We start from the raw sequence: 26,555 nt of genomic DNA on the forward strand, positions 1-26,555 counted from the left end.
CTAGACTACCATGAAAAACCTGGATGTACTGGACGGCCGTTTCCTCCTAGTGTGGTTAAACATTCACGCGCGAGACCGATAGACCCTACATTCGAATTTCATGAGGCGGGATAGTTGGTGCGCACTTCTAAAGAGTCCCATCTTACGACGAAACGGCCATCTATTGCTTTCAGGTTTTCTGTAGTGGTCTAGCTTCAAGTAACTCATGAATTCAATTATTAAATATCATTATTTAATTAGTAAATTATTTAACCAGGTTATTCTATTTATTTTTGGTGTGAATAATAATTCACCTTCTTACTACCTTTTGTGTTTAACTAACTTACTGTTAAGAATTCAATCAAATTGTCAACATCTAGACAATATCGAATCGTTCAGGAAAGTAATACATCCCTGACACAGATAGAAATCAATTCACTTTGTAAATACTAATTATATTAGAGATTTATACATTGAGAAACGTTTATCTCTTGTCGATGGAGAATATCACGATTTTGAAGATGTTATACTCTTTAAGCTAGAAATTTTATTTATGAAAACTTACATTGTCCTACTAGACAAATTTATCAACAGATAATTCAAAGCTCACTACTCTTTGAATTAGTTGCTAACGTCATTGTACAGAAAGACGTTCATTGCTTCGTAATTAAACTATTCAGCGCAGAGAACACAACAAGATGTAAGCCTTAATTCAAGTAACTAGACATTTAGAAAACTATACAATTAAGTAAATGTATGGCAGGTTTTGACATGAATAATCATGTAAAGTATGAATATGACTTTTTAGTTGTTTTAAATTGTTCATATTTCACTGAAGTCAAATTTATCAATGAAGATAGATATATGCGTATACTGTCTTTTTTTAAAATTTTCTTCATGATTGATTACAAAGAACAGTTGTGTATATGTGGTTAATTCATACAGTAGATTTTTCCAAAATATACATGATATAATATATAGTCGAAAATTAAATTTTCAGAAAGAGGTTTTGTGCAGATTTTAGTAATTTCAATTGTTGAGATCATGAGACAATTGAAGCTAGACCACCACAAAAAACCTGGAAGCACTGAACGGCCGTTTCGTCCTATTATGGGACTCCTCAGCAGTGTGCATCCACGATCCCGCTTTGCGGGATTCGAATCCAGGACCTAATTGTCTTACGACGAACGCTTACCATTAGAACCACCGAGTCGGCGTTGTACAGTCCAACACCAACTTCAATCAATTTACCATATAGAATAACTATTAATTGAATCTTCTTTAAAAGATATAATTACCTAAATTTCATGTGCATAATTTTACCAAATGGTTACCTATTCGTTGTTTTCGATTTGTGTGTTCATTCTATTTAGCAATCTAATCATACCTTTCATTGTACATGCGTATATGCATAAGCGAGGTTGCTTTTGTCAATGTTTCTATGTGTATTACTTATGTATGCTATTCGGTTATATAATTTTAATTGGAACTTGTTTACTTTATATATAGATAGATATGGATATTTATGTTCGTTTGTGTGTGTTCTTATTCCAATTGTTTTCACATAATGTAAACATGTATCCTGTTTGTCAACGATTTTTTTTAAACTTAGCCAATAGACAAAATACTTCACTGCAGTTCATTCTTGCTGTTGTAATATTTACTTAAATAACCAGATTCTTCTTAATGATAAAAGCAATGGAATTTTCTATTATTCACACTTCATTGATCTTTGCGTAGTAGTGGTGATCAATGTTACGCGTGTCCAGTCCGCTAGTGCTGATTGAATTCTATCGATCAATTTGTAATGTGGCTACCAGTCTAAGTGACTCAATATCATGTACATTATGCTGAGATGTTAAAACTAGGCAAACACTTCATTGATCTTTACTCAGTGATCAGTCACTTGTAAATGTCTTAGTCTTACATAAGCACAATCGCAATCTGGATAGCTCAGTGGTAACGTATCAGACAGGGAAGATGTAAATCTCGGCACTCACAGTATGCACTTTTCCCTTAAAGTAGTGACCTGATATCCAGTGATTCGTATTTACAACTCTTAGGAGTTCAGCACTAAGAGAAAACATCCGTCTTGTACTCTAGTTTTCAGTCTTTTTTAATGGTTGAGTAACCATTGTGTTTTGAACATCCTGTTTTCTAACTATTAGGTCACTGGTTCGAACCGAACTTCAGTTTGAACAGCTTTATCACGTTTGTACACTCTCTATACAAAACCTTTTGGCTCATAGTTGAGTACGTGAGCTTTTGTATCACATCAAATTAACACGAACGGCTTAAAAAATTACCTACACGTTTCTTTATCTATCTGATTTAGATTCAGCTTGTTCATAGATTTATAATCAGATTCTCAACTGATCCATCTTTTCTGTAGCTGTAAAACAAGGTCTTTGAAAGTATAAGGCGTTAATAGTAGGTTTTAGGTTATTGGCCGTACATATTTTCTGTATATTACGCTACGAATAATTGAATCCTCTTTAAAGATTATAGTTATATAGTTCTCATGTTTATTGCTTTACTACGTGGTTGCCTATTCATTTCTTCTTGATTTGTATATTCATTCCATTTGCCAATCTAACCATACCGTTTGTTGTTATATATGTGTACATGTATGTGTGAAGTGACCTAATGGACAATGTTGAGATGAAACATTTGGTGCTTGACAAATATTTTGAATCGGTTGGTATAATTGTAAAAATCTTCATCGCGTTGAGGTAGTTTGAATATGTGTTACGTATGCTTAATCACCGAGTACCTCGATTAGGGATACTTACTTTTGCAGATGTAAGTTGGGAGATAGCTAAGGACGGTCAAACTAAGTCGTAACACCAATACACAAAGTTATTGACTGTTGGATATTGATGTAATTGAAAAATATATACACTACTTAACTTCGTGTATCTTCTGTCGACTAATCACATTCGTACACTGCAGGAATAAAAAGTTGAATATAAGTTGCATTTAGGAAATGGATATTTCAGACAATCATGTAAGCTTTTCTAAATCTTGACTCTCATCATTTGTTCATATATTCCTTTACACTCTATTTTCTGGAATGATATTCTCACTATTTAATCTTTTCTCATTATCATTGTTGATACAGTGTTTCAACTGTTTTACCACTCATCTTATTAATTTCATCTCATTCAACTAATTTAGTAATGGGAACATAAACCATCGTATATCTATGCCACTGTCAATGAATTATAATGGACTAACTAATTACTACTACTGATTCAATAACTCTATTACCTTCTTAATTAGTAAACTAATTTGACAATCTTATAGATCGGTTAAAAATAAAAATAAATAAAAGAAAGTAAAATTTGAATAGAACAAATGTACATGGTTTATTTTTATGTTCTTTTCTACTCTCCTCTATTGATTTTCATTATATATTTACTAAATTATGTTGTTTTATGATATGAGAAACAATTTTCTACATGAATTAGTCGATTAAACTAATAATAACAGTTAGTTCTTAATTATGGAAACAGGGGAAATTAATTCTATTTCGTGTGTCTGTGTATGTGTGTGTGTGTGTGTGAAGGGTAAATTAATCTACTTCTAAAAAAAAGTTATATGTATAATTCTCTCAACTTTAAATTAAACTTCATATTTGTAAATATGACCTTATGATATAGCTTCGAGATAATTCTTCAGTTTTCCTATGTCTATCAATCATTTTGATAACTGTTATTAAGTAAATCTTAATGGTATATAGATCTCAGAGGACAATATGAAGCGTTGACCATGGTTTATCACTAACCAGCACAGATTACTGAGCAAAAAGTACACAAAGCGTGTTGGAGGAGAAATGTTATTGCGAGCGAGCGAATACACAGGCGAATTAACATTTTAATAAAGAGTCGAATAAATTGATAAAATTTGAAGGACATGAATATAGGAAGGCGAATGAGTTATCGAGCGATTCAAGTAACTAGTAAAAGGGATGTGTATGGGGTTAACACGTGAACAGGTATATGGACATGATGACAACAACACAAAGATATATAGGATGAAGTTATTCAACTGATGTGCTCGAGTGTGCACAGTATTATTATCGCTAGGATTGCTTAACATATATCCAAAAGTTTCTGGGTTCGACCCATTGTGGTTTCGTAAAAGTACACTGCTAAGAAGTGTATTGTTAAAACGAAAAAGCTTTCCAGCGCCTCCTGGTTTTTAGCGGTTGACTGAGTTAAATATCGTGCACTTTTCCTCTATGCTATTTAAACTCGTGTTAATTTAATCTGAATATTTATTTATTCCTTAAATAATTGGTTAAAATTAAGTGGCGAGACGCCAGAAAGTCTTATAACTACTCGTTGGGATAAATAAATATATTTATTTTATTATTAATTATCTGTTCAATGCTCGATTTATTTTTTAACTATCAAATCATACTTTGGTGATACTGACACACAGTGGGCTGTTGTAATTTAAAATAATGATTGAATTAACGTGAGCACCTGCTTCATGTAATTAGAAAAATTTACTTCCTCTTCTCTTTATTTTTATCTTTTGTTTCTAAGCCTTCCACTTCCGATTCATGCTACATACTACTTATTTCTACCCACATAAGTAGCATACAACACACTATAAGTCACTTCTTTAAGCGTGATATATTCACCTACTAATTGATTATTGAGTAGTAAATTAATATCATGTTTTGTAATCTTTAACTCCAATTTTTTTTAACAGTTATATATGCGCTTTACTTGCCATTTGCCTACAAGCTAAGGTTACCTACAGAAGCCACTGAATATCAAATAAAAAATGACTATTGCAATATTTGGGCACCCAAACTAGTAGTTACATAAGATTTAATAAACATCTAGCGTTAAGTAATATACCGAAACATTACACTTCTGCCGATACCAGGAAAATTTTCCGACAGTGTTGCTGAACCGGATGGAAGATTCGGTAGACACCCAGTTTTGAGATCGGCCGTACATACACTAAATCGCGATATATTAGATACCCAGTGTTCATTTTTTGTTTGTGACTAAGTCTAAAAGAAAATTATAGATTGATAAGCGATGAAATGTGATTATCTTCTGTCTCATATTGTTAGAATTTCATCCTAATATTAAAATGACAGTTAAAAAAATCTTCTATGGGTACTTGGTTAATAAATTTCAGTCATTTTTTTGTCTCAGTGTACCAACTGTTTACATATAGTCGTTTGTTTCAAGTTAGCCGACTTTCATCTCTCTCTCTCTCTCTGTGTGTGTGTGCACTCGGTTAGAATTCCAAAAAGCTTAGATAGGACATTCCGAAGTATATTAAATCAAATAAATGTACCCTAGAATTAGGACTTTCTTATGAAAAAATTTTAGACTCTGTTATCATTTATAATCAGTATATTTTCATACTGAAATTGACAGATATACCTTATCAGTAGTAAAACCTAAATGTAAAAAAATATTTAAAGGTTTGTATTTTTCGTTTATTAATTTTATGGGCTACAGTTAATCAGTCTCTGTTAGTACATAAACATCCAAGGTGGTAATCTGAACTCACCAAATCAGTGGATGAGTACGCTGGCGTTTGAGGCGAGTTTCGTTTGAACACCAACACTGAGATGCAGGTTACATTCAGGTGATGAGTCGCACATGAAATAAGCACATTATATTCTTGATTAGATTGTTAACCTTTAGTTGCTCTGTATCTGACTCCAAGTGGATCGTGTGATGATTGTTATTGATGTATACATGCCAACTACCCTCGTATACAATCAACTTAGATTGAATTAGTGAATAGCGGGACGAGAATAAAGTTTAAATACGTATATTTCGTACGATCGTTGATCTGAACAACCAGAGACGGAGTGAAGGAAGCGAAGAGGAGAGAGCGATACGAAACAAAGTAACGCGCAGTACAGAAAGCGAGTGAGCCAATTCGTTTTTATCAAGCGTGACTCAATATTTATATCCAAACGAAAATAAGTTACAGACACATGATTCATAGAGTAATTAATTACCACACCATATGATCACACAAAAAATAGTCGGTGTTAATAAGCGAATAAGTAACAGGATAAAAATGTGGTTTGAGAAAAATGAGTAGATTCATCTGTCCAGAGACTAGAATAATCTATGTGGGCCCCTTCAAACACACTCCAACTTCAATAAGAAAATACTCTAGGAATAAAATGTAAACAATGCCCCATAATACTCGTACATTCTTTGGTCATTTATTTACAATTATCTGTTACAAGTCTTATGTTAACGACTGTTTAATAATTCCCAATCCTTCCCGTTAGTTAATGAATTATGTAGATCGATCATGTGAAATACAACAATGTTTGCAACAGATTTCGTTCAGTAGTAATATTAGTGTGAAATTTTAACTAACTGTGAAATTCGTTCCGACGATACTTCGCTTCCTTTCTGAATTTAAATAAAACAAACTCGTTTCATTTAGGGAGGTGATCTAGGTTGCATCAATAGGAAACTTTTGCGTCTCTTTGTATGGATGTGTACTACCTCATCAGTAATTACTACACTACAGTTACAGGCGTTGCCATTTATTCATATCTATGGTTGTTATTTGTTTATTATTTCACACCCACTTTTGTTGTTTTTGCAATTGATTGATCACTGGGTTGTGATCAATGTCAAGAGTGCCACATACCTCCTTAGTTCAGATCAAATTCTATCAACCAAAGTTCCAACCTGGGTTTTACCTAGTGATCAATCAATTGTAAATACATCTCAGCCCTACAAGAGGTCAGTCGCAGCCCGGGTAGCTCAGTGGCAGTCTTTGACTGTGATGCGTAGCGACATGGGATCGAATTCGTCAGGGAGCATCAATTCCGTCAAGAAAACAGATACACCTTGCCGATGAGTACCAAATAGCACGAAACCCTAAATCCAAGGTTTCCTGTCGACTGCGTCCAACCACCATCTCATACATTTATTGTAGATAAATTAAGTTGTGGTGTTCGACAGATCTTTATATGATAGTCTATAATATCGCTTGGGTTTCAGGACTAGAGTTACTCATTCTGTTATTTATAGTTAAGTGAGTTATGCGCTTTGATTCAATTTGAATCCTCAAACTGTTATAATTGGTCATATTGTATGTGAAGAGGTAAGCAGAAATTTTCACGTAAGCTGTTAAAGTCATCGTATTTTTCTCATCGTTTTATATCTCCTTTTATGTTCACTCCTAGTTGCGCGCTTTGTTTAGTTAGTGGTACTTATTGCTCAGAAGATATCTTTTGTTAATTAGTATTCGATTCGTAGTAGAAGTATTACTAGTAGTATACACAATACTTTCCTATTTTGATTTGTAGTAAATATAAACTAATAGCCTGGGCTGTGTGTATGTGTAGCTTTACAGCTAGCCGCATTATTCATGTATTGACTGCTTACCATTTGTATTATCGTTTCCATTCTTGTTATTTTCAGTTATTGTCAAGCGGGATAGTGTATCTTCCAGATTTTGTTGACATTATCTTTGAAACCCTGGATTTAGCATTAAATACTACTACCAATAACCACCATAACAGTAGTAATAGTGATCCGCTGTAGTCTGCCATGTTATAACTATTACTTAAATGGCACTATTCCCCACCTCATTTTACATTTTTATTCATATCTAGTGTTTATGTAATTTTCCCTTACATATACATGTGTATGTATGTTCAAATGATTTCTCTGTCTGTCGAGCTTGATGATTGTTATTTCCCTTCATTTCAGTAGACACAACACAAAGTATCTTAACGTGTTGTCATTGTGACTGACTATCATTCACATAACACTTTACATACAGACATTAATAATTCAAACGTATGATCTGGGAAAAATGATCCCATTTTGGATTGGCAGGCTCTGTTTCAACAAGACATAATCGATAAGGTGAAAACAATCAAACTGATAATAGGCAGAATAAGACAAAAGTATTTTAAAAACAAATTACATACAGCACTATATATATATATATATATATATATATATATATATATATATATACTGTGTGTGTATCTCAAGATCATATTTGAAGTTTGACCTGTTTTGATATCAAACTTTTGCCTAAATTATTGACTTTTCTATCATCTTTCACTTCACAGATCATTCTTGAAATATTTTATATTATTGATCGTTTCAATTATCTAATTCCCATAGGTCCCGTTTCGTATTAGAAGCATCTTCTAATTGTTTGTTAATCGAAATAGTTGTACTCTATCGTCAAACACAACAAGTTTATGGGTTTCTTTAAAAGTTTCAAAAGAAATCGTAATAACAGCATTAAAAAAGTACATAGTTTTTAAATGATCAGAATCCATGTTTGGATACTATGGGGATTAGAAATATTGTTGTTAAACTATAAGAATAGTAAATAGTTTACTATTTAGGTTCAGTTGTTTTTAATGATTGATTATTATCGGATAAATGACTTAGTTGGAATAAGCAAGCAAACGATAGTTTAGCCTATTGAGTTTAGTGCATCTTAAAGGTCATTCAACTAAGCGCAACCAATACACAACCATAACATTGCGTGTTGATATGTTGATGAAAAATAACAATCTCAAAAGGAATTAAGAAATTCTGACTTTTGCTGTCTTTTTATCTGTTTTTAAACGTTGTACAAAGTCTAACACTTCCATTCAATAAACTTTAATATATTTGTGCATCAAATTGCAGTACATCTCCAACGTTGTTTGGAACACGTGTTACATATGTCCAACGACAGCTCACCTTGAAGCTCGAAGTTACCCAATGTAAGAGCAGGTTGGGCGAAAGATAGGGGCAGCCAAACCATCAGCTCATGAAGCCGATAACTGTCGATCTAATCCATGTTAGTAGGCACAGGCTACCTAATTAAAGTTCTTTAGATTATTGTAACCAGTGGTTGGAGGAGACAGTGAGTAACATAGTTCAGGATCTGTCGAGACTGCGCGATCAAGGAAATTGTACTATATAATAATGGTTACTTATGAGTAGTGTGTTTATTCAATATATACTTTAGTTGCTGCATTTTCCATTTACTTTTGTACTTTTCTCCATCAACCAGATTGGATTCCATTACCTGGTTTAAGTAATAAAAGTATGAATGTAAATGAACGTCAAAAAACCAGTAGTAAATCAACTCAAGATAATGCTGTTTTCGGTTTTCCATCTGAAAATTTTAACAATAATGAAAACGATAATGGTCAAGATGTTAATCATGAAAGAAGAACAAGTAATGTTGATATCAGCGTCGAAGCTGATGCTGATGATGGCGGCGGCGGTGCTGGTGGCACCACTACTGAAGATACGGAGGATGGTGAAACAGATGATGAGAAATTAGATCATAGTGATGAAACCCGTCAGGATAAATGTAGGTCTTTATCTACTGTTTCAAATTTTGTTCTTTTACAATTACTTACTGTTAATTTATCTGTACGGGACTACCAATCGTCTATAGTCTAGATCACAAGATGATCTTTGACCATTATTGGAGACCTGAGAACATTGAGTGGCCGTTTCTTCATAGTATAGGTGGCGCTGAGCAACTTTTTCGTTGCAATATGAGGTCCCTTAGCAGTGCTCATCTATAACACCAGATCAGGAGATCGGACTCAGCACACTCGGTTTCGTACGTAAACATTCAACTTCTAGGCTACTGAGTCGGTATCCTACGTTGTTAATACCTAACTTCAATCAATTCACAAGAATATGCATGACCATCTGCCCATTGTCTTCATGTTTAACTGTCACACCCGATACAGTTTAACTCCACTAGTCACAGTTTCTTTCTTGAGCTCCAGAAATTGATGTTGGTGAAGATTGTGTACATTATTATTGCTAGTGTAGGAGGTTTCGTAGAGACTAGAATTTTCGATTGTTTCAATCTTCGTAAAAGTGTATTTTAACATTATTTTGCAAACTTTTGACTTTTCGCATTTTCTTATATCAGTCCCATAATGTGTTTAAGCTGTTTTGCTTACCATATGATACAGAATATTTCAGTTTTCTAATTAATTTCGCTTTTTTCACAAGTTTTACAGCATAGAATATTGTGATTATCAATGGAACTAAGGGTTTACACTTCGTCCTATTTTGCCACTTAATATCTGCAAACTACTACTGATTTTGGCATTTTGCGGTCTTAGTAACAGCACTTTTAATCGATATATTGTATAATTTCGCACTTATTATTTTTATAACTCCAGTTATGACTTATTTCACATTGTCAAGTTTTTAAGTACAAATCATACTACCGATAAATTAATTGAGTAGCATAAATTAAATACATAAGATCAGACTTCATATATACTATTGTGAATATTACACCTTAAAGCAAGTGTGTTTACGTGTTTAGTATAATGATTTGTGTACATTGTAAACTTTTCTGTTTAGATTTTTCCGTTTAAAAACTACTTATATAAATGTGAGTAGTTGTAATAATAATAATAGTATATATATATATATATATATATATATATATATATATATATATATATATATATATATATATATATATATATATATATATATATATATATCTTAAATTTCAGCACATCAGGTACAAACCTTATATCCTAATCAAGCTATACCTTCACCAGTCTATACAAATTTGAATGAACTTAAGAAGGCTGCTGCACGTAAATTTCAAAGTCGTAATTCTCCCACTGTAAATAATATAAACAATAATAGCAATAACAATGAAACTGTACCGAATAATGACAGCAGTTCCTTGTATACTAGTCGTAAATTCAGTTTGCCATCGAATGAATCAATGCTCACTCCAACAGTTGTCGCAGATTCTTTTCCTGTCAGTGATATCAACAAAGTTGATTCAGGTAATTTGAATTTTAAACTAATTCATAATAATATCATACATATTATACAGTTTAGTAAATGCTGAGACTACTGGTAAAGTAACAGCAGACTTCCTAATCTTTGATAACAATAATCAATATTTGTCTCACTGTTCTTTATTTCGTGAACTAGTTTCCTTTCATTACATCAAAATAACTCATATGAAAATATTACATATTAGAAGAAATATTGCTTTAGGTTAATTGGGATGATGATGATAATAATAATAATAAATTAATATGAATGTCGGCGGCCTATGCTCCATTGGGGAGTAACAGGCGTAAGTAAGTTTTAATAAGTAATTGAATTGAAATGTGTAAATTAAAAATGGAGCAAGTTAGTAATTAATATAAAAGGAAACTAGTGGTGGTAATGGGGGCTTGAGAGTTTATGATATGCGGCTTACGTTTGGGTGTGACAGTAAAAAATAAAACGAGTTTTTGTGTGTTATTTTTTGAGACCGTATAATCGGACCGTAATAAACTTGTATTGATCTAGTCAAAGTAATGAATAGTTCGTCTAGATTGTCTGTCTAGTGCCAATGGCATGATAATAGTACTATAACAGCCGAAAATTCAATAAATGCAGTTTCTCATGCTTGCTCCCTGCTTCGGCTTAGGCACCCGAACAGTATCATAGCCCTCACACAAACCAAACAAGATTTGTGTGGCGCATATGTGTCTGCTGCCTTCTTGTACCAGTATCTGTGTGTTCAAATAAATAAACAAATAATAAATACTCATACTTGCTCACTCACTAGCCAGGATAGAACACAATAGAGCAATTAAGTAATTGTTATTTATGCAGTTTGAATTCATGAATATACAGTACAATCCTGACCATATATCATGATAATTAAGAAATTATGAGAAGTGAATAAGTGGGATTCATAAATGGAAAAGGACTAAGGGATAGATTTGTCGTAAAGTAATGGTAACTTAAATAAGATACAAAACGTAACAACCGCTTATGCACTACATAGATGTTTGAAAGCAAAATACTTAAAAAACGAAATATAATAATCTAGTTATATATAATTAAATAGCAAAAATCAAAGCAATAACTTCAAACAGGACTGTTTCGAAAGTTCAACTTTGTGTAACTTTTTCCTGTTATAACACTGAGTTAATTAATGGGTATATTCTATGACAGAAAGACTGCACATACCACTTTTAATGATGATCTTAATTGTGTCGAATCCGTTGAAAAAGGTATTGTAATCTTCCACTTAAGCCTCACAATTCAGTAAGTCCGTTACAACGTAAGACCAAGCGCATATATACATCGGTCCAAGTTGCCATACTAATCTGCATCTACCAACATGGCCCGGACTACAAGTTAGTGACTTCAAGCACTGATGCCATGTTCTGGTTTGGCCGCCCCTAACTTTCTTCCAACCACCCCCAACACCAGTTAGCATTTCACGTCGTGGTAATCGGTGTTCAGGCATACGCAACAAGTGGTCCAACCATCTCAGTCGATGAAAATTCACAACCTCACAATTAAGTTTCTCTATCCTTTTTTCTTAAATGATCTTTCCTATGAACTATATTATATATGTTAGAAGTGTTCAATACAAAAAAAGAATCAGTTCATTGTGTCAGTTATTTATTTACATTTTATTGTCTATTTCATTTCCGAAAAAAGGTTTACCACAGTCATCCCATTTCATTTGGCCACCGATAACAACACTTGATAATGTCAGTTGTGATAGTGGGGGACAAGAGATTAATTCTCGTTCATTGTGTAATACTACACATATGTCTAGTGTGAATAATAATAATGTTTCTAGTTTATGGGAATACAATCACTTGATAACGACCGATCAAACTACTTCTCCTTTCCTTCATCCTACATCAATAACACAATCATCAGGGTATTTAGCTACTACGTTGACACCGTCATTATCTTCGAATGGGAATGATATTAATACTAATAATAATTTATGTGACGCATCACAGTCTTCTGCTTCTACTACTAATGGTGATGCTATCGGTTACATAAATACAATTGTTAATTCTGGTACTTCAACATTTCGACGACGTCAATCAGAGTATTTTAAAAAGTCACTGGATTCAACAATATCCTCTGGTAAAATCTGTTCATCTCCTCCTCCTCCTCCTGGTCCTCCATTAAGTCCATCTTCTGTGAAAAATTCCAACTATGCTTCTGTTACACCAGGTTTAATACGTCGCGGTAGTCAGGTTGGTTAAACTGATTTTGTTCTTTTTGTTTGTTTGATGAAAAAATCTTGTTATTCGCCTTAAAAATGCTAAATAATTTGTCCGGCTAACTTAAATATCATCATATATAACTATAACAAGATGATTTTTTAATAACTTGACTTTTAATCATGTCCATATATAACTTACGTTTGTAACCCATCGTGGAGGACCGTAGGCCGCCCTCCAGCATTCGCTATCGAACTCTGTCCTGGACAATCCTTCCCAGTTGCTTTCATTTACTATTCATTTTTTTATGTCTGCTTCCAACTCTCAATGCAGCATGTTCTTTGGCCCTCCTCTTTTCCGTTCCCTTCAGTGCTTCCAGGTTTTCCATGGTGGTCTAGCTTCAATCGACTCATGATTTCAACTTGTGAAATATTATATATATCATTGCCTAAAAAATGCACATAAGAATAAACTAATAATACTATCTACCATAGTAATATACTTATAATTCCCTTCAAGACAAGTGACGACTGTTGTGTTTTTTGATGGATTATTCCTATTCGCGAGAAGATTGGGAAGATCGAGTGATAAAGAAGCCCTTTACTGATCAGCGGAATTGAGAACTAATTGTATACCTATTTATCATTCCTTAATAGAGGAAGCGATATTTCAATCAACCACGTGAGTTCATCATTTAATCGATATCCAATGGATCCATTATTTCAACAAATAACACAAAATCTTGACCTCAAGTTTCTTTCCAATGGACTTCAATTACTAATTATCAAAGAATAATACTCATAATGTCTGGTCAATTTAGACTCTTGCATACTATGGATATTGATTAAGAGAATTCAGTCAACACTTTAGAGGTTAGGCAAATATAAAATTAGCTATTGTTCAATGATAAATTAATCGTTCATTGCTCATTATATTTTATTTGTAAATCATTCTAGGCCTATCAACAAACTCCTCATATTGGTAATCATCTATATGATCGTCCATTAGTACATCCGCCTAGACGTTCAAGCAGTGTCAGTCGTGAATTAGTTTCACATAATTCTTCATTAAACAATATCAATACTGTTAATAATAATAATAGTTTGCTAACAACTAATCATCACCAACACTCTTCACGATTAAATTTATCCGATTTTGCTGGTAATAAAAATCCATCACTATTTAATTCATCCTTAATGTATGAACAGTCTACCACTACTACTAATAATAATAGTAATATTCATCATCATTACCAACAACAGCCTCAATTGAACTTTCTTCATCGAACAAGTCCCAATTGTTCTGTTACATCAATGTTACAACAAAATCATTACAGGCAACTGCAACAACAACCATCAATTCAACAGGAAATGTTTCCTTCATCCTGTACTCCTTCTATATCAAGTGCGAACAACAACATTTCACATTGTTCTCGTATTTATTCCGGCAATAGTAATAATAATAATGGTATTGTTGGTCGTGGTAGTCCTATACCCGGGAATAATATGGATAGTAATCCGAGTGGTACTACTAATAGTCAATTAATGTTTGGTGTTAAAGTTTTGCCTAATGTTGTAACACCACAATTACTGAATAATACTAATAGTAATCATCCTAGTAATCATCATCAGTCAAGACTACCACAAAGAGGTGGATTAATGCGTCAGACGAGTTGTGAACCATCAGTAATTAGTGGCTCATTGATGAATAACACAATCGGTGGTGGTGGTGGTGGTAGTAGTAGTTTATCAAGGTCACAAATGAATTCTACTTTATTGACTGATCGTCAGTCATCACAAGAGTTCATGCAACAACAACAACAACAGCAATTTCATTATGCTAGTAATATTCATAATTCTAGACAAAGCTCATTTTTACAATCACAACATCAAGCTTCTGGTGTTGGTGACAGCACTTTAAAAGGTCAACAACATCAATTATTTACAGATGACGGTGTAACTAGTAAGTTTACCTATTTATCCATCTTGATTATATTATTTGTGGTTGTGTTCGTATTTCATGCCAAAGATATTAAGTCCGATTCGCGAATGCGGACTAATGGATGTACAATGCTGAAGGGAAGTCCTATACTAGAAAAAGTAGCCATCCAGTGCTTATATGTTTTTTAATGATGGTCTAACTAAGAGCTATAAAAATATGACTTAATGTTGATCTGTTTTTCTGTGAAACGTTATCTCATGAAGCACATTAAATTCTAACACAATAGGGCTTGAAAAATGAAGCGATATTGTAGCGTAATATAAGAGAGATAGAACAGTTAATAATTAAATAGTGATATGGTTCAGTTCGGTCAGACGTGGCTATAGTCTACTCTCTTGAAGTTCACATAGATGAGGGTTGTTTATTTTTATGAACGTATGAATACGAAAAGCGGAGATTTTATGATCACAGAGGGTTGATAGATGCGGAAAGTTCACCTATTAGTGTTTATGACCCCCACGATCCTAAGGTAATAAAGTTTGTATGAACCTGTTTTGGCCTTCTGTTATAATGGGACTGGATCTTTCGACGTTACTCCAATGTCTTCTGGATTAGATCTATAAGTCGAACGTTCTGACAGTTGTTTCTAAATAAGGCTAAATCCTTAAGTGGCAGTATTCGGACAGTTTTCTATTCCGTACATACACATATATATGTCAATAAATAATTATGAAGCAATTGTTTTAAACATAGTGTTACCATTTGTGTGCAGTAACTGAGTTCAGTTATCAATTGCATACAGATAAATTAGAACTCAAACAGATTTTTTTACCATATATCTCCCTCAACCTTTAGGTCTCTAAACATTCTATTTGATTACCAAAGTTTTCCTCATTCAATTCAAAACAACAGTTAAATATATCATATACATTAGCGGTAAACAACAGTCGATAAAGAAATGAAATTAGATTTCCCGACTTCTCATGACTTATTGTAAATCAGTTCTTCAGAAAATAAAAATAAATCTAATCATATTAGTTACATATTCCTTCGGTGTTATGGACGATCATTTGATGACGATATGATGTTCTAATCGGTTAAAACAACATACAAATTACATTCATTTGCTTTATTTCTCTAATTTGTTCAACAAAACACGTCTTAGGACAGAACCTATAGTAAATCAATCAAAATTGTAACATTCTATTAGTTTTCTGTCAATTCATCACTAACAATGTTCATCTATGGAATTCCAAATAGAATAAATTAACAGAATGGTAATTTGTGGAGATGGTAGTATCTTCACAGTTGAATTCACCAGTCTATGTAACCTAGAACACTATTTAAATCGTGTAAGTATTGACTGGCTTCAAGATGGATTTCCTGACGTTCTAAAAAGAAACTGTGGCTAGTGGAGTTCAATCCGTGTTGGGTATGAGAGAATTATCCACCTCAAGAATGGATGAAGGGTTGTACAAGATCATGTGTCGATTGAAGGTCTAGTCTAGAGTTTAGATGTTCGCGCGCGAGTTCGAAAGTCGTACGTTCGAGTTCTGTGTACTGAATCGTGGATGCGTACTTTTGAGTAGTCCCGTACTAGGACAATGGTTGTCTAGCTTAGATCGACTCGTGATTTCAACATTTATTGATGTTTATCGTTGGAATTGTTCATTACGAAAACATAAATAAAGATATCTGATTATTTTGTTTTCTATTAATAATTATAGGTTTTATTGAATGATAAATAAACATAATAAGAAGATCCTTTTTCCAGCTTCTTCAAGTAATCCTTTTCTATTATGAATTCTTTCTTATTAAAGGAAATATTCATATATATATGTAATTGAACATGTTTAATGTTCAATTGAAGTTGATTTTGCATTGTTCATTCAATATTGTTAAATGATATAAATATTGTTTATTAAATATTATGCATGTACATCAGAATGTATTGTATATGCATTTGATCATGTATTATGATTATGATTATTTCAATCACTCTCATTTATTCAGTGAATATATATCTGTTCAATTCACTTTAATCCCTTTGAACTATAATTCAATATTGGCGCCATTTCTTGTATTTATTCGATGTCTTCCTTTAATGAATACTCTTCTGTTTTTGTGTTGTATCAGTACAGTGAGTCAAGAGTTGGAATTTTTAGCCAATTTTATTTTTAAAGTAGCACAAATCAAACTGCTGACTGAATAACATTAATATATAATAGAAATCTTAATGAATTACACCTGTTACTCTTCGTGAAGAAAAAGCATAGGTCGTTCATCAGTATTCTCTATTTTAATGGTTAAAATGAAATCATTAAACCGTAAAAACACATCAAACTGTTACCTTTTCAATCGCTTCTCATCATATTGTTTTGTCTATAATAAACACTGTTACAATCTAACTTTATGGTTAAATATCTTCCTATATATATATAGTATATGTTGAAAAATGTCAAAGTGAATAGTGTCAGGGAGAAAGGATACTTTTGTCTTGTTTGTTTATTCATTCATCATTTATTATTCACTTTAGTTTGTTGTGTTATTCTTAAATCATTCGTTTCATTCATGTTATTATGATTTTATCATTAAGCTCGTATGATATCTCTAACGATGAGAGAGATATACATATTCAGCAACAACAACAACAACAAACAAACAAACAAACATACTTGGTAACTAACTATTGACTATAAACAATACAATAAATCTAACAAACTTTCTGTCTTTCTATTACTGTCTCTATTGATGATATAATGAATGTTTATTATATTTCTTTTCCTCTCTAAAAAAGAGTTTTGTTTTTTAAAATAATGTTATCTAATTCAATAATTGTTTAAACAGTTAAATTTCTCTCTTTGTTTATCTGCTTTTAATAAAATAGTTCTATTCATTATTGAAATTAAATTCCCGCCTTTATTATTTTATTTGTTTTTTAATTCATTAAAACTATAATTCCATATCATTCAATGTTTGTTTTATTGTGAATTTAATTTCATCAATTGAATGTTAGTAATATGCGGTGGTAATTTTTTTAGCTGACTTATCTTTTTGTTGCTTGTCTTTTTGATATATGCGCGTATATATTCATGTAATTGGTGGTTACTATTAGTAACTGAACTAATGAATAATAATTTTCTTTGTATTATATTAGTAATGTTCAATTCTTTTTATTCATTTCAAATATAGACATAAATTTATTATTGAGTGTTTATCAAATTTACTGTTTTACTATTTGGGAATATATTTAACATTGAAAGTATACTAGTGTTGGTGACTATATCATACGTACTTGAAAGTGTTTTTTTTTGCTTTCTGTATAAATAATGAATGGATTTAAATGATGATGCCTTTCAAATGATTAAACTCTGACTACTGGTAGATGAATGTCTAGTGTTGATTGTATTCTTTGAATTAAACTACAATATGTTTAGTAGCCTAAGTAGTATTAAGAGAAATTATACTCTAGACGACTAGATAAGCCCGACAATATTTACCACTTAGTGATCAGTCAATGTAATTATCCCAATTGTACAATAGATCATTTATCACTTGAATAGTTGAGTAGTATCGTCTCACACTGGTTCTTGTAAGTTTGAATCCTTCAGGGAGCAACACACCCCTCCTTAATGTTACAAATATGTATCTTCTGACGAGTTTTAATCAATTAGTGTGACCTGCATTCATGTGCCATGATACTGATATCTCAGACTAGAATGATGCGGTCTAGATTCTCAGTTGTTAATAGCTGACGAAAACTGCATAAATCATTTATCGATAAAGTCCTGTGTATTGTTTAACATCACGTGTCTGTTTCTCAAAGCTATAAGCTGTCAGTTAAAATATTGATTTATTGGGATTATGCGTCGAAATAAAGACCAAACTTGTGTAAACATTTATTATACAGGCCTACTAATAATCCTTGACGTTATTTATTAAATAGTTGTTCAAATATGCTGGAATTTCATATCAGTAGTGGTTTTCTTAACGTAGGATTTAATTTGATTATGAACAGATCAATTTGTCTGTTGTTAGTACCTTGTCGAAACCATAGTTTTGTGTATTTAGATCACAGAAACAGTAATTACCTAAGAAAAGCGATGTACACAGCGCGTGCATGAAACCTTTAAGATATTGTTTTTTGACTAGATAAGATTATGTGAACAGATGTGAGGTTTTCATCTAGTCGGGCAGATATTTTGTTACGGTCTGATTTCAGATTCCTTCAATGTCCAATTAAACTGCATAGATATAGCTGAAATTTAAATAAATATACCAAGTGCTGAGTACCGGAGTGAATGTATTTATTTTAGCGAATAAACCAAAAAAACGTAAACTTCTGATATACCGAACGAATCCAGACGAGTCACACAATATTTCTCTTCAATGGCTCTATGCCATGTATATAAGTGAATGAAATGATCAGTATTGGAAGATACTACTTAATAAGCGAATAAATTAGAATATACAACTTAGGAAATGATCACAATAGAATTAGTAAAATGTTTATTAAGAATCTCGATATATCCAATCATTAATAAATATCTTATTACTATTGTTAAACATATGTGTATTAGCGTAAAACAACAATGACGGACTGATTGAAAAGAAATATCACTGCCCTGTGAATTTACGCTCCAATGAAATTTGCGATAAATCAATTGTTAGTGTAACCAAGCCTGCATGATTCACTTAGTTAAAAATCATGACTGCCAAAACATCTGTCTGGGTCAGTCTATGAAAGCCAAACTTGACAATGGGGAATATCATTACTGACTATTAGCTGGTTTAATTGAGTAGTCTAGTGTTTAGACGAAGTGTAGAATCTATGATTCAATGAAAGAAACTTAGACTACTGGTTTATACAACTGCATGAACCAATATTTATTATTTTACTGGTGTTTTACCGATCGTAAAACTTGCTGTTGAGGGTAGGAGAAATTATGAAAACAACACGCAGTATAATCAGGTTCATTAGATGTGGGTTGAATTGTTTCACACTTTAACCATGTAGGAATTATTATTCGTAAGTTTTCAGAAGTTTATGTGACGTAAAGTTCATCATTAATAATGATTAAGAATTGAAAAGACGATATAAAACTACAAAAAAATCTCCCGATAATACTGATAAGAACATATGATAGCATGCTTGATGTTACAAATTTCTGAATAAGAGTTATAACGGTTACTGACAACTATGTCAAGACTCATTAACAAATCATAATCTTTTTATGTGCACAATCCTCAAACTTTGATGATCTTCAGTTATACACAAATCATGATAGTATTATGTATGTTGTTGCAATAAGGAATTATCAACAATTAAGCAACATCGTAACAAATTTCTATTCAACACATCGATTTAAATCGTAACTATTCAGTATAATATATTGTATAGATGTTTTCACTAGTCACTATCTACCTAGACTCTGTAATTAATGATTAAAAATTTTCAAGCGAATCTACCAGCTATGACTATTTAATCAGTTTATTATCACAGACATAGAGGAGAAAAATATACCAACAACTTTGATCCTTTATTCAAAGTTTCCCAAAAATGATTATCAGCAGTAAGCCTTTTATAATACCCGTTCGCAGTGTATGCTACTTATGTTGGCAAATGTAAGTAGTATGTGACACTAATCAGAAGTGTTTGTCAAAAGATTGAACTGAAAAGAAGAAAGCAATTGGAATAAAAAAAGAATTGAAAGAATCATGAAGGATGTAAAAGAAAACTGAAAGATGTTCAAACGATGCATTGGATGTGTGATTTTAATATTTTACTAAACCCCTATGTGAGTGTGCATTAAACAATAAGTCGATTATCCTCACCAAGTCTTCGTTCACTAGAGGATAAGTACACACATAATTATTCAGTTCAATTAAATCTAAAAATAAAAAGGTTAATTAAGTTTATATTTGCACAGTTGGAAAATAGATTAGGCATTTTAGCAGATTGCCTCCATAATATTCAAAACTGAATGGATTATTATTCATTAAAAATCAAACGAAAAACAATATTATATGCAGTTATTGTAATAAAACATCAGTAGCGAATACTATCTATTGAATAAAGTTTAAAAGTGCGCATCCACGATCTCCCCTCGCGGGACTCGAACCCAAGACCTGTAAGTCTTGCGCGCGAGACTTTACTTCAAATGAACTTCTGAAAACTTACGAATAATAATTCCTACATGGTTAAAGTGTGAAACAATTCAACCCACATCTAATGAACCCGATTATACTGCGTGTTGTTTTCATAATTTCTCCTACCCTCAACAGCAAGTTTTACGATCGGTAAAACACCAGTAAAATAATAAATATTGGTTCATGCAGTTGTATAAACCAGTAGTCTAAGTTTCTTTCATTGAATCATAGATTCTACACTTCGTCTAAACACTAGACTACTCAATTAAACCAGCTAATAGTCAGTAATGATATTCCCCATTGTCAAGTTTAGCTATCATAGATTGACCCAGACAGACGTTTTGGCAGTCATGATTTTTAACTAAGTGAATGATCAATACTTGACAGTGTATTACAATTCTCTCGTTAAGTCACTTAAACCAGTGAGTCATATTGACAACATGGTCAACAGAATTTGAATAGTACCAATATAATTAGAAATGTATGATAACGATCGTTACTCAGTGATCTACCAGTTGTAAATATCTTAATCGTACAGATTTGTCGTAGATCTAACAAGTAAAGGACAATATAAACTATGAAGCTTAGCGTGATTGGATAATTTGCATCTCATAAAGATTATCAGTTCCTTTGAAATTTGAAGTACTAACAACTATCAACTAGTGGAAAACTTAAAGTATCAAACCGAATTGTTTATTACTTATCTTTTTATCAACTCAAACCGAAATGATTTACAAATATCTAGATTGGTTGAGGTTAGACATTAACACCATTGAATGCCGGCCAGCTTAGTAGTCCAATAGGTTAAGTGTTCTCGCGCAAGACTGAGGGCCCTGGGATCGTGGATGCGCACTGCTAAGGAGTCCCACAACAGGACGAAACAGCCATCCAGTGCTCCCACGTTTTCAATGTTGATCTAACATCAATCGGTTCATGATTTCAATCAAAAACTCAACAATCTCTACAACCCCTAAACTGAGAATTTTTTTCTGTTTCACCTTCAATTCAATAGGATTAACACAATAAAGTAGAAATTTTTTTTCCGAATAAAACAATCATAAAAGATAAGTATCATTATAAAGTGATCAACATTTCAGTAATACATTGAGCGAGAAAATAAATAAAACAACAAACACAAATTTAAAAGTATTCCTAATTATCATACATCACATACATATTTTAAGCATGAGCATTAGAGGAAAGACTGATGTAATTAATAACAATGGATATACATATATATAGAAAAGACAAAATCCCATCATCATATTACAAAAGTCAAACATAAATGAGTGATTTTGTACAATCTTATCAACATCATTATTACCATTATGATTATTATTATTATTATACACAAACATATGGTGTTGACATTCACAGGAGAGGAGAGATAGTTGGCGGAAGATTAGTACGTACCATGGGACAGTTTTAAAACAAACAAAAATCAAGAAAGAGTATTTTCCACAAAACAAGAAAAACAAAATCAACACAACTATGGATTTTAAAAAAAAAAGAAGCAAGTTTAAAAATGTTAACAAGAATACATATAAGAATAATGAATTAAACAAGATAGTATGCTTCAATTTCCATTGACTTCACATGAATGCGATTTATTTTACTTGATTGATATCTATTATTATCATCAATCATAGAAGAGACCAATGATGGAATCATAGTCAGATTAGTTTGTATTGCATATTTTAATTGAATTGAACCAAATAATTCATGTATATTAAGCTGTAATTTAAAAATAAAAAAACAAAGATGAGTTTATTGAAGTTTGTTGGGTAAAAGTATAATATATTAACAATTTTGGGTGAATTATCAACTAATCAAGAAATGCAACACCATGTTAGTAATGCAGAGGTTCGGCATCGTGTGTTCGGGCACAGAGACGATAATCCAGTTGATCTCACCATCTTGAAACATCAACTTCGGTGACTTAGATATGTTCTACGAATATCGTCCCAGAGGATTCCATGTCGTGCATTAATTGCCGACACTGAGACTCATTGGAAAAAGCGGAGAGCTGGTCAGTGCATGACATGGTGTCGTGGTATGAAAGAAAGCTGGAAAGGGCTGGCTTCTGTTGGTTCTTCTCGACTCCCTGGTTGGGATCTGAGAGATGGTGTAACACAGTGGCTATAGACGTTATCAGATATGGCTCAGAATAGAAGCCAGTAGCAATCCTGCTGTAACCTTCTCTTACTTTCCTTATAGAAAGTGGTTGTATCTTCCTTAACTGAAGGAGATCTTTCTGGTTGTACCTTTCCGTTTCCCCAATTATTATTATTACACTACCATACACTAATCTGTGGTCGTTATTGTTCTTGTTCTTTTTTTTTCTTATACGCATTTTACCATTCTCATTGTTATTGTGTGGCGCATATATATCAGGTGCCCCCCGTACCAATATTTATGCGTTCAAATAAATAAATAACAGGGATCTTAATCAAAGAACATCTTCTGGTACGGATATATTCTGAATGGCCTCTATGTTGGCAGAGTTTTACCGGCGTCTGTTCTTATCTAATGCTGTGAGTTATGGTTATCACCTAATTGGGTTTTCGCCATCCACCGGCATTAATTATAATGTAAAAGTTTAGGATCAGGTATAAGAAATTAAGCTAGAGTTTTCAATTAGGTCTACAAATTAAGTAAAGGTTTTCAATACAAACTAACATCTGCTTTAACTCGATGCCTCGCAACCTTCGTGTTTATAAAATTGAGAAATTTACGGTTGAGATTTAGTGAGAGTAAAAAGGAAAGAATAATATCTAGCTTCATTAAACATTACGTAGTGAACCAAATTAAGCATTTTAACACACGACCTGCCTCAGGAGCAGGTATGTTATACAATTTAGCTTAAGAACAACGTAAAATTCAATTTTTGGTTGCATAATAGCTGTTTTCATTAAGCTCTAACCAAGCATTGACAATTTTCACTTGATTAATAATAACATACACGGTATTTATAACTTCAGTTTAAACTTCGCACAAAATACATGAGACATTTTAATTCTGATTGAGAAACTCAAGACCATCAGTATATCACACATTTAACGTTTTTTTTGGTCTTGATAAAAAAGGATAACTGTTGGAAAGATCCAGAGTATCTCTCGAAAAAGAAAGACCAGAGGAAACCGAAAGCGCAGGAAGAATATTTTACTCAATCAGCATTAAATATGAGTTTCTCAGAAACATCTAGAATGTGAAGAGTCACGTATCACATTTCTGATTGGATGATTACCTATCCTGCTACTATGTTTAGTAGGGTTTCAGAACCTTCCAGAAACCCACGTCCATTTGAAATGCCATAAATACTGTCAATTTTCTGTACATAAACCATAAAGCGTTCCTTTCACATCTCTCATATTTCTTCTTGTATTCAAGTTGTCATGTAGATTTAGCCTGGGTTTATTAGAAGAGCTTAAGAAACCTGAACAATTATCAGTTTGAAATCCAACACATATGTGAGCAGAATAGACGGTTGTAGTAAGTTGAAATTACTAATAAAGAGTAGTGAATGGTTGACTGACCGTTGTAGAAGTTAAGATTATAGTTACGTGGCATCTAATCTGACTCTATGGTTTGAGTGCAACACACTCACTGAAAAACATGACGGTCTTCTTGGAATTGTAGGTACGCACTAACTAAGGGATTACAATCTAGGACAAAACATCCACTCGGTGTTTACTGGTTTTCAATGACATCCTATCTAACAGTTTAGTTCAGAAGAAAAAATATCTTCACAGTCCATCCAAATAAATAATCTTTTAGATTTTCTAAACAACTCAAAGATAAATGGACTATATTGTGGTTTAAGTATTTAATGTGAATATCAACAAACTGAATAATTAATGGAAACTTCCATTATGATGGACAAGTAACAAACAAAGAGATGATAACAATCATTTGATGCTATCAGAGAATATTTTCACTTCAATTAACTCACTTCATTTTGTCCAACATTATTATTGAAACATTCTGAGTAAAAATCAATTTTCGGTAAATTTCTAGCATAACAAACTGGTGCATGACGTCGTAAAATCACACCAACTTGAGTATTCGGTGCAGCATGAAACTCTAGTAAAAAAGATAGAATAGAACGGAGATAAATAAATGCAAATGAAAATTACAGTTCATTTTAAATGAGAAACAGTTATTCACTGCAGGCAACCAAAGACAGTCATGTAATATCACCTCGAATGACCTAGTACGGCCGAGGGTGCGAAGAGTCTGTTCTTCATCTCCAAACGCCCTCGTATGGCCATGTATATATAACCACTGCAAGGCAAGTTCCACTCATCGCCTTCTAACGTCAGAGGTGCTGTTTACGAGATGAAGAGGACGGAAAGCTTAAACCAGGTTGATCCGCTCGGAGAATCTACATAAAGGAGTTGGAGAACTTTGGTTTCAAACCAATAATCCGTGTGAACTCCAGGATTCTGAAAGAATAAATCGCGTATGAACCTATAGTTGGTTCATGGCTGCCATGAGACCGCATCTCCTAACGCTGCTCTACTGACCTGTGGATTGGACCTCCGAACCAAAGGATACAGGGGTGAGTCCACATAAAAAAATCACCTGCTTCGATTCGTGCACTCGGGCATTAACACAGCTTAGGCACACATTTAATGATTCATTTTAGTATCCCTTTGTTTAAATATATAATCGAGAAGTGATTGACGTTAGTCTTGTACAACATTGGATACCAGTTCAGTGGTCTACAGGCTAAGTGTTCGCACATGAGACCGAGCAGCAGTGAGATTATGGATGGGCACTGTTGAGTAATCCTATACTAGGAAAAAATGATTGTGTTTCCTAGCTTCCAATGACTATCTAACCAAAATCAATCCGCAATGTAATCGATGTGAATTCATTAAAAGTAATCGAATAGTTGGAAATCGCTCGGAACTAAGTTGCAATAACTACATTTTGGTTTTCAATCAAGAAACTTGATGAGACAACGTGTTTTAGGTAGGTGCATATGGGAAAAATTAAGCTACCTACCTACATAGCCTAAGCAATTACTCACAAGGTAGAATGTTCAACAGAATAAGTAATGAATAATTCCTGTTTTAACTTATATTTGGATATTATCAGGAACAAAAGTACCAGTAACCCTCATGAGATCATATTCGTTCTTACTTGTGTTTTTCAGAGCAGATCGATTGAATGATCGACAGTAGAACACTATAACACTTTTATCAGTTTGATGAAATGTAGAAGGAATGAACGAATACTCAGTAATAAGCAATACAGAACCTCGTAGATATTATCGAAATTAGTTAAAGTTACAACATTATATCATCAACACAGAAAGATGAAATTTTTAAGACAAATATTAGAGTATGTGAAATTAGTAATATTATCAGTAGGAGTGGAGAGAACATTAGGCATAGACGATATGAATTCACGAAACATAATGTGTGAGTAATATAAAATCATACCACTCAATATATTCAATCATTAATTAGGAGTA

General features: G+C 32.8%; 2 protein-coding genes across 3 annotated transcripts in view; one reads left to right on the forward strand and one right to left on the reverse strand.

Moving 5' to 3' along the window:
* Positions 1-18,129, forward strand: part of MTSS1_2 (Metastasis suppressor protein 1) — a 114,695-nt gene extending 96,566 nt beyond the window's left edge. Inside the window, exons 9-13 of one of the 2 annotated variants that reach the window (XM_051217407.1) lie at positions 9,022-9,327; positions 10,508-10,792; positions 12,459-13,015; positions 13,939-14,944; positions 16,651-18,129. In XM_051217407.1, the coding sequence (XP_051064804.1) occupies positions 9,022-9,327; positions 10,508-10,792; positions 12,459-13,015; positions 13,939-14,944; positions 16,651-16,664 (2,168 nt within the window). In that variant the 3' untranslated portion in view covers positions 16,665-18,129. Of the gene's footprint in view, positions 1-9,021; positions 10,402-10,507; positions 10,793-12,458; positions 13,016-13,938; positions 14,945-16,650 lie in introns of those variants that run through there. The other variant, XM_051217409.1, reaches the window with a different exon arrangement.
* A 1,416-nt stretch (positions 18,130-19,545) lies between these two features.
* MAN2A1_1 (Alpha-mannosidase 2) overlaps positions 19,546-26,555 on the reverse strand; it is a 48,412-nt gene continuing 41,402 nt past the window's right edge. Inside the window, exons 20-21 of the mRNA XM_051217410.1 lie at positions 25,026-25,156; positions 19,546-22,807 (exon numbers count right to left, since the gene is read on the reverse strand). Coding sequence (XP_051064806.1) covers positions 22,631-22,807; positions 25,026-25,156 — 308 coding nt within the window. The 3' untranslated portion in view covers positions 19,546-22,630. The remainder of the gene's footprint in view (positions 22,808-25,025; positions 25,157-26,555) is intronic.

The sequence above is a fragment of the Schistosoma haematobium genome, chromosome 5 (assembly GCF_000699445.3).
Source record: "Schistosoma haematobium chromosome 5, whole genome shotgun sequence".
Taxonomy (NCBI): Eukaryota; Metazoa; Platyhelminthes; class Trematoda; order Strigeidida; family Schistosomatidae; genus Schistosoma; species Schistosoma haematobium.